The sequence below is a fragment of the Tupaia chinensis genome, unplaced genomic scaffold, assembly GCF_000334495.1.
Source record: "Tupaia chinensis unplaced genomic scaffold, TupChi_1.0 Scaffold000340_1, whole genome shotgun sequence".
Taxonomy (NCBI): domain Eukaryota; kingdom Metazoa; phylum Chordata; class Mammalia; order Scandentia; family Tupaiidae; genus Tupaia; species Tupaia belangeri.
This window is the reverse complement of record NW_006159834.1, coordinates 280,099-296,781: the sequence shown is the minus strand read 5'-3', so window position 1 is coordinate 296,781 and position 16,683 is coordinate 280,099. Positions and strand designations below refer to the sequence as shown.

General features: G+C 36.8%; 1 protein-coding gene across 2 annotated transcripts in view; it reads right to left on the bottom strand.

The window, feature by feature from the left end:
* The window catches only part of EMCN (endomucin), a 72,710-nt gene that overhangs the window by 13,877 nt on the left and 42,150 nt on the right, over positions 1–16,683 (bottom strand). For both annotated transcript variants that reach the window (XM_027773317.1, XM_006152156.3), the window contains exons 4-7: positions 9,020–9,058; positions 3,908–4,000; positions 3,642–3,695; positions 1,535–1,630 (exon numbers count right to left, since the gene is read on the bottom strand). In XM_027773317.1, coding sequence (XP_027629118.1) covers positions 1,535–1,630; positions 3,642–3,695; positions 3,908–4,000; positions 9,020–9,058 — 282 coding nt within the window. The remainder of the gene's footprint in view (positions 1–1,534; positions 1,631–3,641; positions 3,696–3,907; positions 4,001–9,019; positions 9,059–16,683) is intronic.

Below are 16,683 nucleotides of genomic sequence, written 5' to 3'. Positions count from 1 at the left end.
CATTTTATTGAACGTTAGAATTAAATTCTTCAAGCATATAATCAGGGTTGGCTATATGTTAGGTACAAATCCACATGAACGAGATATGTTTATGACTTGGAGGGGTTGCCTGTCTTGCAGGGGAGGCAGGCACATAAAGAAGTTAACTACACAGTAGAAAGATGAATGAATAATAAAATTCTGTAGAGTTAGAATTAAAGGGACAGCCCATTGTTTTGCTGGAAGAAGTGCTATGTTATATGAAACTAGGATAAGTTGGTATAGGAGCTGGATGTTGTGGACGAATTAGAGATTGAGTGTGATAAAAGCTAAGAGGTGGGCTGGCCATTCCAGGAGAAGGCGTGGCATGGATGACAGCATGGATACTGCACACTACATTACATGACCGGGGCAGAGGTCTAGAATAGAAAAGAAGATCTGAACTAAAGTCACGTAGGGAACAGCTGAGCCACAGTGCTGAAGGGGATTCAGGTGAAGCATTGATTGAAAAAAAGAAAACCCATGTTCCAGGGACAGAAAATAAAGACCAAATATAGGAGGGGAATTTAGTTAATGATTTTAATAGCGTATCAATATTGGTTAGTTAATTGTGATAAACATAGCATGACAATGTAAGGTACTAAATAAAAGGGACACCACATGAGGACTATATAGGAACTTCCTGTCGTACCTTTCCTTTCCGTGAATCTATTCTAAAATATAAAGTTTATTTTGAAAAAAAAAAAAAAAAACACAGTCACAGAAGACACTTTCATTGGAAGGAAACTGTGCCTCTAGAGGAGAAATAAGTCACAGAACATGCTTCTTGAGAGTATGTGCCCCTCCACTGAGTTCTCAGCGAGTTCTTTTACTCTGTCACATAGAATGGCATAACCTCTAAAAACAGGGCGTGGTTTTATGCCTTTATTACTATATTTCCCTGCCCATTCATAAAATTGGGGCTATCTTACTAAAAAAAGAATTTGTCAGAATCAGTAGATGGCATAATGGCTATGTTGCTGGACTCCCATATGGCCAAACATGCTTCGAGTCCTGGACCCCGAGTCTTGAAACCCATGCCAGGAGCATGTGCCCAAAATCATGAGAGGAGAATGGAGGAGAAAGGATTGTGGCATGGCCATCCTCCTGAGCAGTGATTTCTTGCTTTCTGTCTCTATGTCTCTCTGCCTCTCTGGGCTGTGCTCCATAGCAAAACTCTCTCTAAAATAAATAAATAAATAAATAAATAAATAAATAAGAGAGAGAGAGAGAGAGAGAGAGAGAGAGAGAATTTGTCCACATTTGATAACATCTACCATTAGCAGTTACATTAGCAGTTAATCCCTGCTGTTCACACTCACGAGCATTCAGTAGATTTCCCCACCCTTTCCCCTCTACTTCTGTGATCAGGTAATATGCCATTTTCTTTCTTTCTATGACTCCTCTCTCCCTTGAAGAGTTTAAATTCAGGTTTAGACTCAGCCTATGTTTGTGCACACTCCTTTCAGGAAAACAGGATGAGATAAATAAAGCTAAGCAGAAAACTGTTACCTACCTGGGTCTGTCTTCCAGCACATTCGATACAAACCCACCAGACCAAACACTGAAAGTGTTATTACAATCAAAGCAATAACCACAGGCAAAATAATACCTAAAAGGAATTGAAGACATTGTCAATTACAATGAGCACTGAATTTTACACATGCAGTTTACTAACTGAGCAAATCATGCACGCTTCCTTTCATCTTTAAATGTCATCCTATGAAAAATGCGAGATTTAAAGCCAAGAAGACTGATCCGTGTGTTGCTCTAGTTGTCATTTCAGACATATCCACTTGATGTCAGTCTTGTAACCTTTGTGAAACAGAATTCCAAACCTTTGAGGGAGAGTTCTCATCTTCCTGGGAACTAGAGGAGTGGGAGATGAGAGACTGGAGAAGTAGAAAATATCCTTTAGATTATAGTTAAACTCAAACTCACACATTATATTTTTTAGTGCTTTGTAATAAAATGACTAAAGAGAAATACATAGCTCTTGTCCTAATGCTATATATCCTCCTATAATAATATCTTAAAACTATAAAAGGCATAACATAACATGAATGGATGTCACAGAAGATTTCATTCTTAAAGATAGGCCTCATGGTTCTAGAGAGATTGATTGTGTTGTTTGTGAGTGTCTGTGTTTAGGGTACTGTTGCTGCAGTAATGGAGGGTGAATTTTCCTTGTTTTTATTAAGAGGAGGGGTTGTGCTATTTTTTAAGCATCTGCACTATTTTCTGATGGTCATTTCCCAAGGTAAAATTGTAGTGATGGAACTTAAAAAGCTATGATAGAGATACAACTAACGGATAGAAGCTAAGGTTGTCCTTTTGTTAGGTATTCCCATCTGCTTGGATACATGCTCATCATACTTTCATCAGGGGTGAGAATAGTTTTCTCACATTTAGTTCATTTGTAGGGTGGTTTACATGTCTCCTGTCAGGGTTAAATATGTGGTTTAGGTCTACAGATTTTGTAACAGACCTTGGGTGAGGTCATCATTACCTTCCAAAATGAAGATGCCAAGAATCAGCAGGTCAATCATTCCTGCACTGACATTTAATGGAATGCTTTGATTTCCACCTTAGGTAATCTTTTACGATGCTAGCTTCATATGTATTTGTATTATTCTTAATTGCTAAGGAAATTAATTATTTTGTTTAATTTTATTTATTGATATTATTATTTTAAAATTTGCTATAAGGAATGCGCACTCACGAGAGAGAGAGAGAGAGAGAGAGGGAGAGAGAGAGAGAGAGAGGGAGAGCGAGAGAGAGAGAAAGCAAGAAAGTGAGCCACTGCCACTGGGTCTGGGACTTGAACCACAGTTAGCCAGCACCCTAACCACTATGCCACCTTCTGGCCCAATTGGGATCTTCCTTAAAGGCCATTTTTAATGTTAAAGTTCTATTGGGACCAGGAAATGGTGTAATGGTCATGTTGCTAGACTCCCATGTAGTTAACTGAGGTCTGAGTCCTGGACCCGGAGGCTTAAAACTCATGCTGAGCACGTGTGTGTGCATACCCAAAATACTGAGAGGAGAAGAAATTGCGGCATGGCCACACTCCCGGGGGTGGGGGGTGATTTCTTGCTTTCTGTCTTTCTGTCTCTCCAGCGGTGTATGCGCCCTATAAGAAAAACAAAAACAAAAACAAAAACAAAACAAAAACAAAACAAAAAAACTCTCTGAAAAAAAAAATAAAGTTCTATCGATACAAAAATTCATTTTTTGATTATTTTTATTTAAAATATTTAATTTACAAATAAAAATAAAATATATTCAGGGTGTACAACATGACAGTTTGGGAGCAATTCATTTGTACAGAAATCTCTGTCTGTGTCCTTTGGCCTACCTGAAACTATTCCCATCAAGTCATCCTCGGCCCTGGGTGGTAATTGGTTCACACTAATGTAAGAAAAAATTGCCAAGGTGTGCTCAGTAAAAGCAAATTCACTTGTAGGAAGTTCTCAAAGCAAGCAGCAGTTAGGAATATAACGGGGTTGCAGGTTCAGTAAGGTTGAGAAAAGGCTACTCCTAATCTGATCCCTTCCCTTTTTTGGTCCCATTCAATTAGTCTGTGTATTTACTGCATGAATGAAGGTATGTCTGTTACTCACTAGAATACGAGGGACTGGTTGCTGAAGCACTTGCATTTTTGCCATTCTCAGTACCTATCATTTTAAGGAAAGAAAAAACAAGTCATCTTTGGTTCACGTGTACCAACCCTCACAAACCTCCCTCATTCTCATTGAAGGAAGTATCGAAACAAAAAGTCAATGTCTTTCTGAAAGAGCGCTGTTTTGCCCCTCAAGGTTGGTTGGGTTTTCTTGGTGGAGAAAGACCAAGTAGAGCAAGTTTCTTCTCAGGCACACAGAAGTCATACCTTGAGACTGCAAAGTGTTTTCTGGAATCGTTGTTGGTATGGAAGAGGACACACTGGCTTCGGAGGTTGATGCATTTGGTTGTAGAGTGCTAACTGTAGAAAAATCACAAATCCATAGTGAGAATAGGATATTAACTCTTCATACTGGATTTCTTTGCAGATTCAAATGGTTTGCATTTTGAAGATCTGTGAAAACTATTGTTGAGTAATGGGGTATGTACAATCGAAACACTGAATCCTAAATTCACAACCATTACTCTTGGAAAGATGATTAAGTTTTTTTTAAAAAAAGATGATTTGAGGACTAGCAAATGGAGGAATGGTTATGTCACTGGACTCCCACGTAATCAACCATGGTTCAAGTCCCGAACCTGGAGGCTTAAAACTCATGCCCGGCATGTGTGTATACATGTGCTCCAAAATCCTGAGAGGAAAATGGAGGAGAAGGGATTGCAGCGTGGTCATTCCTCTTGGAAGGTGATTTCTTTCTTTCTGTTTCTCTGTCTCTCTCTGTCTCTCTGAAAAATATCTCTCTTTTTTTTGGTTTAGGATGATTAAGTTTGGAATAAAAAACTAGGTATCAGCATTACACTTTCAAGAGGTGGTCAAGAAAGCTTAGATCTCTTACCCTAGGCTGTATAACCTAGTGCCTGACATCCTTTGGGAATATGATGCTGTGTAAATGCATTACTCACATTTCAATTGTAATCAGATGAGCATGATTGTTTCCATCACCCATATCTGAACTGGGTATAGCGCATGGGACTTTTGATTTTATCATATTTCTCAGTGGCTAAAGAGTCAAGATTGCATGAGACTTTGGTCAGAACCACTGAGGGAAAATCGAAGATGTCATCATTTTGATTTCCTATGGCTCAGCAGCTGTTTATACTCTGTGCTTTATAATATTATTTATTTATTTATTTAGAGAGATTTTTGCTATAGGGTGCGTGTGCTCACCAGGAAGACAGAGAGGGACAGAGACAGAAACCAAGAAATCACTCCCCAGGGGGGATGACCACACCGCAATCCCTTCTCCTCCTTTCTCCTCTCTGGATCTTGGGCACGTGCGCATATGCGCCCAGCGTGAGTTTAAGCCACTGGGTCCGGGACTCGAACTGTGGTAGACTACGTGGGAGTTCAGCGACACAGCCATTACGCTAACTGCTGGTCCCAATACTCTGTGCTTTATTTAAAGTAACTGCTGCTTCTTTGTATTTCCACTACTGTCCATGCTGCTTCTTTCCAAGGAAAATTCATTAAAAGTGTGTGATTACTTATTTGCTTAGTTAACCTTTTCCACTTTGAATCAGAAGGAACCAAACAAAAATTATAAATAAAAATGTTATTATTTAAAACCTGTACATCTCAACTAGTTTAAAGGAAAGAGAAATACTTGTTTTCTAAGTGTATATTATTTTTTCTATAAAGAAGTTGAGGTAAAGTATAATTTGTAGTTAAACAGATTTTGGCAAATCAATGTTCTTTTTCTTGGAGAATGAAGTTTTTCATTTCTATCACCCCCGTCTGCCTTGTTCCTGCACTGAATTGCAAGTTCCCAGGGCGCAAAGGCCACACCCTACGTGGAGCTTGGGCTGCAGTGGGTAGGCAGGAAAGAGTAGTCGATGGCTTGTCTGAATTAAGGGGCATCTCTTATAATTATGGTCCTTTTGGAGTACTGAGATCGTGTATAATTGCACCAGTGAAACTGAGATTTCTCTGACTGCCTTGGCTCCTTCCTTCTCTGCCACCCACAGCCCAGCACGCACTGCAAGTTCTTGCAGTTTTGACATCTGTGGGGGAAGAATAATGTTTAGAGTCTGTACCATCCTTGCCACGCAAGAGGTCTGTGGGAGGAAGCTAGATATATGCCCATAAGAACAAAGAAAAATGTCAGGCTACTGCGCTACCCAGGCAGAAAAAGGAATATTCAATGCAAGAGTGGGAACTAGCTGAAACCGTGGAACTTGCCGTTGCTTTTTCCTGTGTTAAACGCTTCAGTGAGGATACAGGCTCTTTCAGTCCTGTTGCTAGAGAACGAGACGGTTGGTTAAATAACCAATGGTACTAATCTTCCTGGGATTTCCCAAGGGTTAATTTTCAAGACTCCATGTCCTACCTCATTACCTACTCACAGACAGGTTAAGTGGCAGCCTCAGGACTGAGTAGGATCTCTCTGGTTCAAATGAAACTCCGAGCTCCCTGCTTAAAATGTGTTGATTATCCAGTGCCAATGGCTATTGCTAATGATCCACAGAGAGGCAGTAGAGTTAATCCTTCTTAATGGAAGGATCTAGTGGCTCAATAAACAGAAACTTCCCAATATTTTTAAAGTTACAAACCTCAGTTAAATCAAGTACACACACACACACACACACACAATTTACTCCTATTACATGTAATGCCTTCTGGTATTATTTTCTGTTCTCGTATATATGATTTTTAAAAATATAGATCATGACCTACTAATGAGAAGTAACCCACAGTTTTAGAAACTTCATCCTTTTAGCATGATCATAGTATAAAATGATAGCACTTGTCTGAATTCATAAATTTTGAGCCTAATGTTCTTCCTGGGGCTGACATAGAGGGATCTATGGTGAGCTCAGAGCTGATGACCTTCGGAGGCTGAGAGCAAGGGTCTTTATGTCGCACCCTGATGATTCCCAAGTGTTCGAACAGTCTCCAGGAATGGGGCCCACCAGGGTGTGCTGAATGAGCAAGCATCTGGCAGCAGAAGTGACTATGGTTAATGACAAAGCGTATTCATGAGACTACCTTTTTTATCTTAATATTAGTACTGGCACATATTTAAAATCATTACAGCATTAATTTTTTTCTTCATTCATTTAATGATTACAAAAGAAAAACAGGAGCCAACTGGGATCCCAGCTGGGGAATGGGCTGGCTGAGGTATTTCTTTTCCTTCTTTCTGTGACTGTCCTGGGTGTCTGTGCTCTGCAGGATTTCTGCTGCAGGCTTGGCTGTTCTCCCAAGCTCCCCTTTAGTTATTTTGCTCAAGATGTAGTTGTTTGTTTGTTTGTTTGTTTATTTATTTATTTATTTGTAGAGGGCAAGAGTGCTAGGAATTTCTAGTTAGTCATCTCATTGATATCACTCAACTTGGATCTATTTTTATTTTGTATTGTTAAATCATTATATCCATGTATAACTGTTTATAAATCACATTTTATATAGCATTTCCTTCCTTATTTGAATCCCTAAAAAGGTCCTATACAAAATAATTATCAATTTTTATGCCCTGAATAATAGTTGAATAGGTGGTAAAAATGTGATTTTTCAAAGAAGTAAAGCTAGATATAGGACATGAAAGAAAATACGAAATCTGAGAACAGTGTGTAATATAATCAAACCTTAAATACATATTAACTTACGTTTATAGGAAGGAAGCAGGATTTGGTAATTCTATGAGCTAGAATCTAGATCAACTTCTATCTAAAAATGAAATACTAATATTTTTAGCAATATACTATCCTCCGTCTTATGGTTGTGTATTTCACAAGTTTAATATTTTAATAACTTTGATTTCAAATCATAAGATTAAAAGAGTTGTTAATCTAAAAAAAAATAGAGTTATCAATAGAAGTAAAAAAAAAAAATACCCTGTTAGTAACTATGTGAGTTCATCCTTTTGGGGGAGGTGAATCTGGGTTTAGTCTTTAGTTTTAACATATAGCTAAAGTTCTTTTTCTTTGTGTAATTGCTAGCAGTCACATGCACTTGGCAGAGAGGGACAGGGAAAGACAGAGAGCAAAGGTGAGGGAGAAAGCACTACTAGTGTGCCCTGGCCACGCCATAATTCCTTCTCCTCCACTTCTCTCTCCTATTGGGATTTTGAGGATGTACACAAGAGCCCCAGGGCCGGATTCAAACTGCGGTCAGCCATTCTCTTCCAACATTGTCTTCCTTGATAGACAATCCCCAAAGCAGAAGGAGGAACTTCCTGCAGGACCACATCAAACCTCTCTGATCTGATGCTCTGTTTGAAAGGACTTCAGAAAGTTGGTACAAAACTGGAATTAAAGTATGAGTGTATTTTGGGCCCCACATTTTTTTGAACTCCATGCATAATTTTTTCATAATATACATATTCTATGACTTTTCGAATGCCCCTTGTATTTATGTTTTGTTTTGCTTTCTTTTTCCAGTGTTTGCCCATTTCTAGACCATGAAGATAGAAATAATAATAAAAAAAAATTGACCATGAGGTAGAGCAAAGAGTATTAATAATATGAAAATAATTCTATTTTTATGATATATATTATGTAGTAGAAGAATGTAATTAAAAATTAAAAGCATAATAATTTGTTTCAAATTTCTTGTACATAGGAGGTAAAAGGTACACTAAGAAGATTATGTAGGACATTCACTGTGAATATAGTATTAGAGTTGCTCATCAGTTTATTTTTTCTGGTATTTTAAGTTACATCATTTTCTAGATTTATTTTACATTTTTATTTTATTTATACCAGGAGTGGCCCAGATTGAGAACCTATGAATTTGTTTTGTGAGGTAAGATGTAGGAAGATAAAGATCCTTCATGTAACTATGCTTTCAAAACTATAAGAAAACACATTGACACCTTCTCCTACCCAACAATATTTTTTAATTCCTCTTGCTTCATTCTCTAAAACTCATTCTGTTTTAAAATTAAGAGATGGTAAAACATGAGTACTTCTTAGAATGGAAGCATGTTAGATTGCTAACTATGGTTTACAACATCGTCTTTTTGAATGCTAAGACCAGCCTTTGTTGGAAGTCGCAGAGAAGATACTGTCCTTCTAGAAGGCTCATTGACCGCAGAAATAGACCCAAAACAGTGTTTTTCTGTGCAGAGGACAATTTCATGAGTTGTATATATTCACCAAAGCTGGCTCTCCACTCACCTTGGCCACAGAGAACTCAAAAATGTTCTTGGATATTCTTCTGGTCTACAATTGTTTGTTTTTCCAACTCAAGGTTTCCTAAGCAATGTTTAGTTGTCATGTAATATTTTACCCTGTATTATTTTATTCTGCCCTCAAACTGATTGGCTTACTTTATCTCATTTTTTGGATTTTACTCATGAATATACTCAGAAAAATAACTCACCTGTTTTTTCTGTTGTTCCAATTGAACTCTGATTCTCAGCTTTAGAGGAAAAAAGAGAAAACAATTACTAAAATTTGTTTACAATGTTTCAGGCCGTAAATGAATATAAATCTCAGATCATCTCTGATTCACCTTTTTTCAAGTTGTAAAATGGTGAGCCTATATTATTAGAACTGCAGAGCAGGGTCAACCACTTTTTTCTTAAAAGGTCAGATATTTTAGGCTTCATGAGCCATCGACCTCTGTCACTACACTCTGTCTTTTAGTGTAAAGGAGCCCTGTGGAATACTTAGAGACTAGATATAACTGTGTTCCAATAAAACTTTATTTATAAAAATAGGCAGGGGCCTTATTTGGTCTCTGGGCCATAGTTTGCTTTAGAACATCTGGTGCAATGATCTTGAATACTCTGAAATAACGTAAAGAACAATGCGCCCTTTGGTCGGTGCTTCCTTAATGGGACTGTTATGTGTTTAATCCTGCCAAGATATGACCCATCTCATGACCTGGGGGAGACACAGGAAGATTCAAATAGAGACTTTTGAACTTAGTTACTCCTTTTTGTTAAATGTAGTCCAGAAGAGATTTCTGCAAGGACAGTCTCTTGAGAGAATTACAGTCACAATCACTTCAATGACTTTGGGTGTATGTGGCCTGAACAAGATTTTTTACATGAAACAAATAGAAACCCAATAATGACATTTAAAAATTACCATTTGTATCCTTTATACAATATATTCACTTCATTTGGTATGTTCATGTCTCAAGGTTATCAAGCCCCAAACAGAACTCTTAACTGAGATTCTCCAGTCTGCCCCATCCACCTTCTTGGTCAAAGCATGGTACTAGTCTTTCAGTTGCAGGAACAAAAAAAGTCAGTGACTTTTCTTGAGTCTTCTCTTTATCTTACCCCTCTGGTTTCAAACTATATTCCAAATCCAAACATGTCTCCTCCACCGACTTCACTACTGTCCATTCAGCACCCGTGTCTTTCCCTCACTACCTGCCATAGCTGCCTACAAGATGGCTCCCTATTCCTCTCCTCACCATGCCTGGCAAGTCTGCACAGGATGAGTCCCTGCCTCGATTTTCAGTTCATCTCCAAACACGTAGGTCTGGTTCATCCTGCTCCACCTCCTGGCTTCTCTACGTAGATCCAGGGCACAGGCTCTTCCTGCTCAGCTGTTTCCTCTCGCCCTTCTCTACACCTCAGTGTTCCCCCCAGGCAGGCCCACCTTGGTTCCTTCTTCCTTTCAAGACTCTGCTCAGATGTCACCACTCAGATGTTTTCCCAACCGGCTTACCTAAAGTTGTCTCCTCTCCCACCCTTTCCCATCCATCAACCCCTGCTTCACGTGTTCAACAGCACTTTCATTGTTATAGTGACATTTACTTCTTTAAACATCATTTACTGTCTGCTAGAATGTAAATCCCTGAGGACCGATTTCTCCTTCCTGCAAGTCGTGATTCTAGTGCCTACCACCAGGCTGTGGCAGCATAAGTCTCCCATAGAAACACATGGAATAAATAGGGAGAATAAGAAAAAAAAATAGACTAATTCTACTTACTTGAAATAAATTTTTAAGAGAAGACCAATATTTTTGAAAACTTGCTTATTATATAATGATAGCTGCCGTCTTTTAAAGTAACTATTATGGTCAGGGTCATAAATTATTTGTACATGTTTATAAGAGGATATTGTTACTCCCATTTTGTATATATGCAAGCTTTTATTGAGAGAAGGGAAATTACTTTCTCATGTGGGAACCTAGGATTATAATTCAGGTCTGTTGGTTGTAAATTCTACCTTCTTTCACTAAAATAGATGGCTTTTCCTTCCACTAAACTGCTCCAAATGGAAAGCTTAAGTAATTAATTCCTACTTTTGATAACTAGTTAAAATTCTTTTGAACAAGGCATAATGCTGCATTTGGAAGATGCAGTTAAAATATTTATTAGCTGCTGGAGGATTAGAATACAAAGAAAATCAAAATCCTTTGTTCCTCTTATTAATATCAGGTCATAACCTTTTCTGCTGATAAACTCAATTGAGAATAAAACATTTTAAACTCATATGAAATAAAATCTTCTGACTATCCTTTTAGTTTTGAGAAATGTGTAGTAATTTTAGAGGGACATAAAATATAAGAGAAATATAACTCTACCTTGACATACTGAATCTTAAAAAAAATCAATTCAAAATCCTTATATTAAGTGTTCTAAGCAGTCTAGACTTTTATATAAAAGAATGAATAGTTATTTTATGGATAACATTCATCGAATCTCAAATACTTAATCAAGATTGGAACATATGCTTTTCTCCTGAAAGTCAGGGAGATGCTTTGAAGATGATAAAGCACTTTTATATAAATACAACTAAGAAATGTAGATTCAGTTGTGTGAATATAATAAAAATAATTGTTAAGAGATAAGGCCAAAGTCTTGAGAATTAATGAAAAGTGAAGACTTTGTGATTATTCTTGGTTTTTATTTGTAAAGTGCATGATATGCATGTGCGTTGAGAAAATGTGAAGCTCTGATTTATATCAGAAATGAAGAGAGTCAAATAGCAAATGAGTATAGTGTACTTCTGTTAATCAATCTCAAATTCAGCTGCTTAGTAACAACCAACACCCTAGTTAGGGTAGTTGGCAACTTAAAATTTGTTGAGTTTTGGGACCAGCAAATGGTGTAATGGCTACATTGCTGGACTCCCATGTTGTCAACAGCAGTTCGAGTCCTGGACCTGGTGGCTTAAACTCATGCTGGGCACATTTGTCAGAGTGTCCAAGATCCCAAGAGGAGAATGGAGGAGAAGGGATTGCAATGTGATCATCCCCCCTGGGGGGTGATTTCTCACTTTCTGTCTCCCTGTCTCTCTCTATCTTTCTGGCGAGCCCACGCATCCTATAGCAAAAACCTCTCCAAAAAGAAAAAAGAAAAGAAAAGCCTGTTGAGTTTGACTCTCTGGGTTTGAAAGTGAAGTCTTACAAAATGCAAATGAACTTTGAAATAGTGATCACATAAATCCAAAGTTAAACTTGACTCACTCAGCTTTTAAATCAGAAAGCTTAAATAGCAATCCAACAAATAATCTTGCCAAATATTTTTACATTACAAAGGATATTATATTTCCAGGTAATAAGCTATAGTTACATATTGGATTGTCTGGAAAATCATGATGCCCTTTTGCATAGAAAAACTTAGGAAAATACATCTTGACTTTCCCAATGGCCTAATAGAACATGACAATATCAATAACAGGTATAGGAGCAAGAATATACACAGTATATCCACACATAATTCTCTACTTATGTGCTGGAGAATAATTTATTATGACCAATTCAAGTTTTCTTTACCATTCTCCCATATGGCACTGATTGAGTCAGTGGACAGGAGATTATTTCTGGTTTGGCTAACCCATGATTTGCAACTAACATTTTTTTCTTCTAAGGTTCCTCTTATATCTTCCTGACTGAACCAATATAAACTAAATAAATAGTACATAAGAAAAGTTATGATTAAGCCCTCCAATAAGTGACATAGACAAAGGTTGCAATTCGCAATGGAAATGAGGCAGGACAGACAATCAATAAACTAATATTTTCCAAAGTGTGAAATGATAGTATTGTGTGAGAGAGCCTATGAAGAACATGACATTAAATAAGATTGGAACATTAAAAAGTTATTTGCACTTCATTTTCTTTCCATTTACTTGAAAAAGTTTCAAATACCAATTTTATTCATATATGTCCTTAATATCTAGTACATGCTTATTTTTGTTTATTTTTAAGTAAAAATGATTAAGTCTTATGCCAAGTGAATTTGGCAAGTGAATTTTTTTATTAATGGTGGTTTCCCTTTCCTTCTTCTTTTAAAAAATTTTCCAGAGAGTGCATGTGCTCACCAGAGAAAAGAAGGAGAGAGAGGGAGAGAGGGAGAGAAAGGAAGAGAGAAAGCACCCCTCCCATTGGGGATGGTCATGTTGCAATCCCTTCTCCATTTTTTCCTTTTTTTGGGGGGGGGAAATTTGGCATGCATGTGCATGTGCTTGGAGGGTTTTTCTGCTGGACCTGGGACTCTAATTTCACAGTCAGCCATGTGGGATCCAGCTGCTTTAACCAGCAAATACTGGCTGGCTAGGTAGTTTCCTTTCCAAACAAATTTAAGAATAAAAACTGCAAAAAGCTAAGAAAAATATAAAATAAATAATAGTATAGGTTTTTTTTTTTAATCTCTGCCAGCAATCATGAAATTGTGAGCATAGATAGAATCTTGTAAAGGTGTGTGATGGATGTGCAGAGTTTGCTTTAGCCACTGGAGGGAGAAAGAGGGAAGACGGAGTAAGGGGCATACATGTTACAAGTGAGGGGTGGAATAAACAAAACCCACAGGTAAAAATAAATCTGGCATGATGGGTAACAGTGAAGGACCATTCTGGTTAGAACTGCAGGCTTATGTTTCATTGGCAGTTAATATCTCATCTCATCTCTTTATTGAACACCTGTCTGTTAAGTGTATAATGTATCCAATTAATAATGAAAGCTGGTTGCTTTCTAATTGCTTTAGATACCTTATGAAAATAATTGTCAGGAGAACAAGTGTGGGATGGGGAAGAGTTCATGGGACATGTACACTCACCAGAGAGACAGACAGAGAGGGAGAGGGAGCTAGCATCTTCTGGTGGGGTGTGGTCACACCGCAATCCTTTCTCTTCCGTCTCTCCATCCTGTTGGGGTTTGGGGCATTCATGTGCACATTCCTGGGTGTGTTTTTCAAGCTTATGGGGCCAGGAATCTAACCACAGTAGGCCAAGAGATTAGGCTATTAGGTAATCCTGCACATCTCAAGTTACTATTTATCTACAGTCTTATGCTTTCTTCTTTCCCCCCAGTCAGAACTTACTAATGGGAGAAGAGCAATAGCCCTTCCTTCCTGGCTGGTTTCTTTCAGTGTACAAGATGGCTGCTTTCAAATTTGGCCACAGCCCCCAGGATGATTACATTCTCCGCAAGAAAAGATCTGCTTTGTTTTCTTCCCTCTATCTCTTCCTATTTCTTTTCTCTTCTGTCCTCAGAAATGAGCAAGTTATGCATAAGAAATGAAAAAGAAGAGTCAGAGAGCACTTTACATTTTTAAGACATTAATTAGTCAAGAAAATAGAGAACTCTAGAAGAAGAATTTTTTTTTTTTTATACAAAGTGGTTTTATATCTGATCTTGCCACTTCAGATATCCGACAGTAGAGACTCCTGTGACTGATATTTCTTTGAATCACTCCTCAGTGCCCAGGAAGGTGGCCCTGAGTGTAGACACTGTTCAATGCACCGATGACAAAATTGAGGTGGAGAGAGGGCTAGTGCAGGAACCTGGTAGATAGCAGGTTAAGAATATAAAATTCATTATCATTGAGATGCAGTTAGATTTCTACTACAAGTAGTCTAAGCATAGCAGTCACAATCTTCTTTTGCTAAGAATGTATTTTTATTTTCTTTTTTCAAAGTGGGCTTAGATTGAGAATACTGAATAACTGTCACCAACGATCTCAGAGTTTAGATTGTCCTATAAAATACTATTTAAAAACAGATGTCTTGCACTTTGCTTCAGAAAGTCGAGTTGAAATGACTCTTTATCCTGTTAAAATTTCTTCCTCTGAAACCTTCCATCTGATATTAATATAGCTTATTCAGCTTCCTTTTAGTTAATTTTAGCAAAGTATACATTTTCTTGTGTTTTCCTTTTAACCAATTTATTTAAAGCAAGTTTCTTGAACTGAGTATAGGAGGGCCATGCTTTATATCCAAGCTGACAATGTCACCTTTTCAATAAAATGTTTAAACCATTTCATTTATGTGATTATCATTATACTTGGTTTTAAATATACCATCCTGATATTTAAAAAAAATCTTATCTATTCTTTGTTTCTTTTTTCCTTTCTTATTGCCTTCCTTTGCATTGATTACTTTTTTAATATTTTATTTTATATCTATTATTGATCTTGTAACAGTATGTTTACCTTTTGCCATCAGAGCATTTGTGGTATCATTGTTTTATATTATAGTTCTACAACAATATATTTAGCACCTTCAATACCCTTTTGTTATATTTTTTCCTTTTAACAATCAATTAGTATCTGAAGGACTAAAAATGATCTAAAAGTCTTTTAATTTACTTGTATGCCATTTTTAATGCTCTTCATACAATTATTTATATTTAGGTGTTCATCTGGCATCATATTTTCTTCTTCCTGGATATCTTTACTGATAATAAATTTTCTCAGTTTTTCTAAGTCTAAAAAAAAATTAATAGAATTCTAGGGTGACAATTTTTTTCTTTCAGTACTAAAGATGTTCCTCTGTATTTTACGGCATGCATTGTTCCTGATGAAACTTTGCTGTCATTTTCATCTTTGTTCTTCTCTACTTAATGTGTCATTTTTTTAAACAGCTTTTTTCAAGGCTCAGTCATCTCTGGTTTTTCACGATTTCATTATGATGTGGTTTGGCATTCCTCCGCCCTCACCTCGCCCCCTGTTCTCCAACCTAGCATTCAGTGAATTCCCTGAATCTATGGGTTTATAGTTTTTATTCAATATTTTTCTGTCCATTTTTCTAACCCTTCTAGACCTTCAGTTAGATGTATGTTGAGTTCTTTGCTATTGTCCTATATATTACTAATGTTTTGTTCTTATTTTTCTAGTCTTTCTTCTCTCTACTTTGTTTCTCTAGTTTTTATTGCTATGTTTTCATGTTCAAAAGACAAAAAATTAATTTTGTTGATCTACTCTATTATATGCTTGCTTTTTTCAATAATTCATTAGTTTCTACTTTTTATTATTCTTTTCTTCTACTTTCATTGGTTTCGGTTTTTTTTCTAACTTTTTGAGATGACTGATCAGATAACTAAGTTTGAACCATTCCTTTCTCTCCCTAATATGTGCATTTTAGAGCTATAAATTTCACTTTAAGCCTAGCTTTAATTATATTGCACAGGTTTTTTTTTCCTTTAAATTTATTTTTTTACATTAATTCACTATACATCATTACAGCATACAAAATGAATTTTCCATCCAAAATACACTGTATATTGGCTCAATCAAGCACATCGACATACATGTTATCAACGAATAAATTTCCATTTCTTATGTCTTGTATATTTTCCTTTTTTTTTTTTTTTTTACCATCCTTGATTCCCTATCCCTCACCCTCTGGCCTGTCCAACACTCCTCCCACATTGTCTCTGGTATTCATGGTTGCTTTCTATGCCTTCCCCCCCACATTTAATTGATTTGCTAATGAACTAAATTTGTCTAAATATTTGTAAGAGCAAGCACAACTGATATATACATATACATGAACCCAAGTCTGACTTCAGGCATAAACCTCAGTGAATAGAATGAACATACTATAAAGTAGTACTTAGCTGGGGCTATATAGCTTACTGTGGTCATCAAATATGCATTTTTTTATTTTGATAACAGTTTTAGTGTTTTGTTTGTTTGTTTGTTTTTCTCCTGAAAATTTTTAAAAATTAAGTTACATTCATTCCTTGAGCATCATCACAACATACTAAATGTGGTTTCCCATCTAGGATAAACTGCATAGTGGCTTAATCATGCATGTTATCATCAGTAATATTCCATTTCTACTTTCATATATATATATA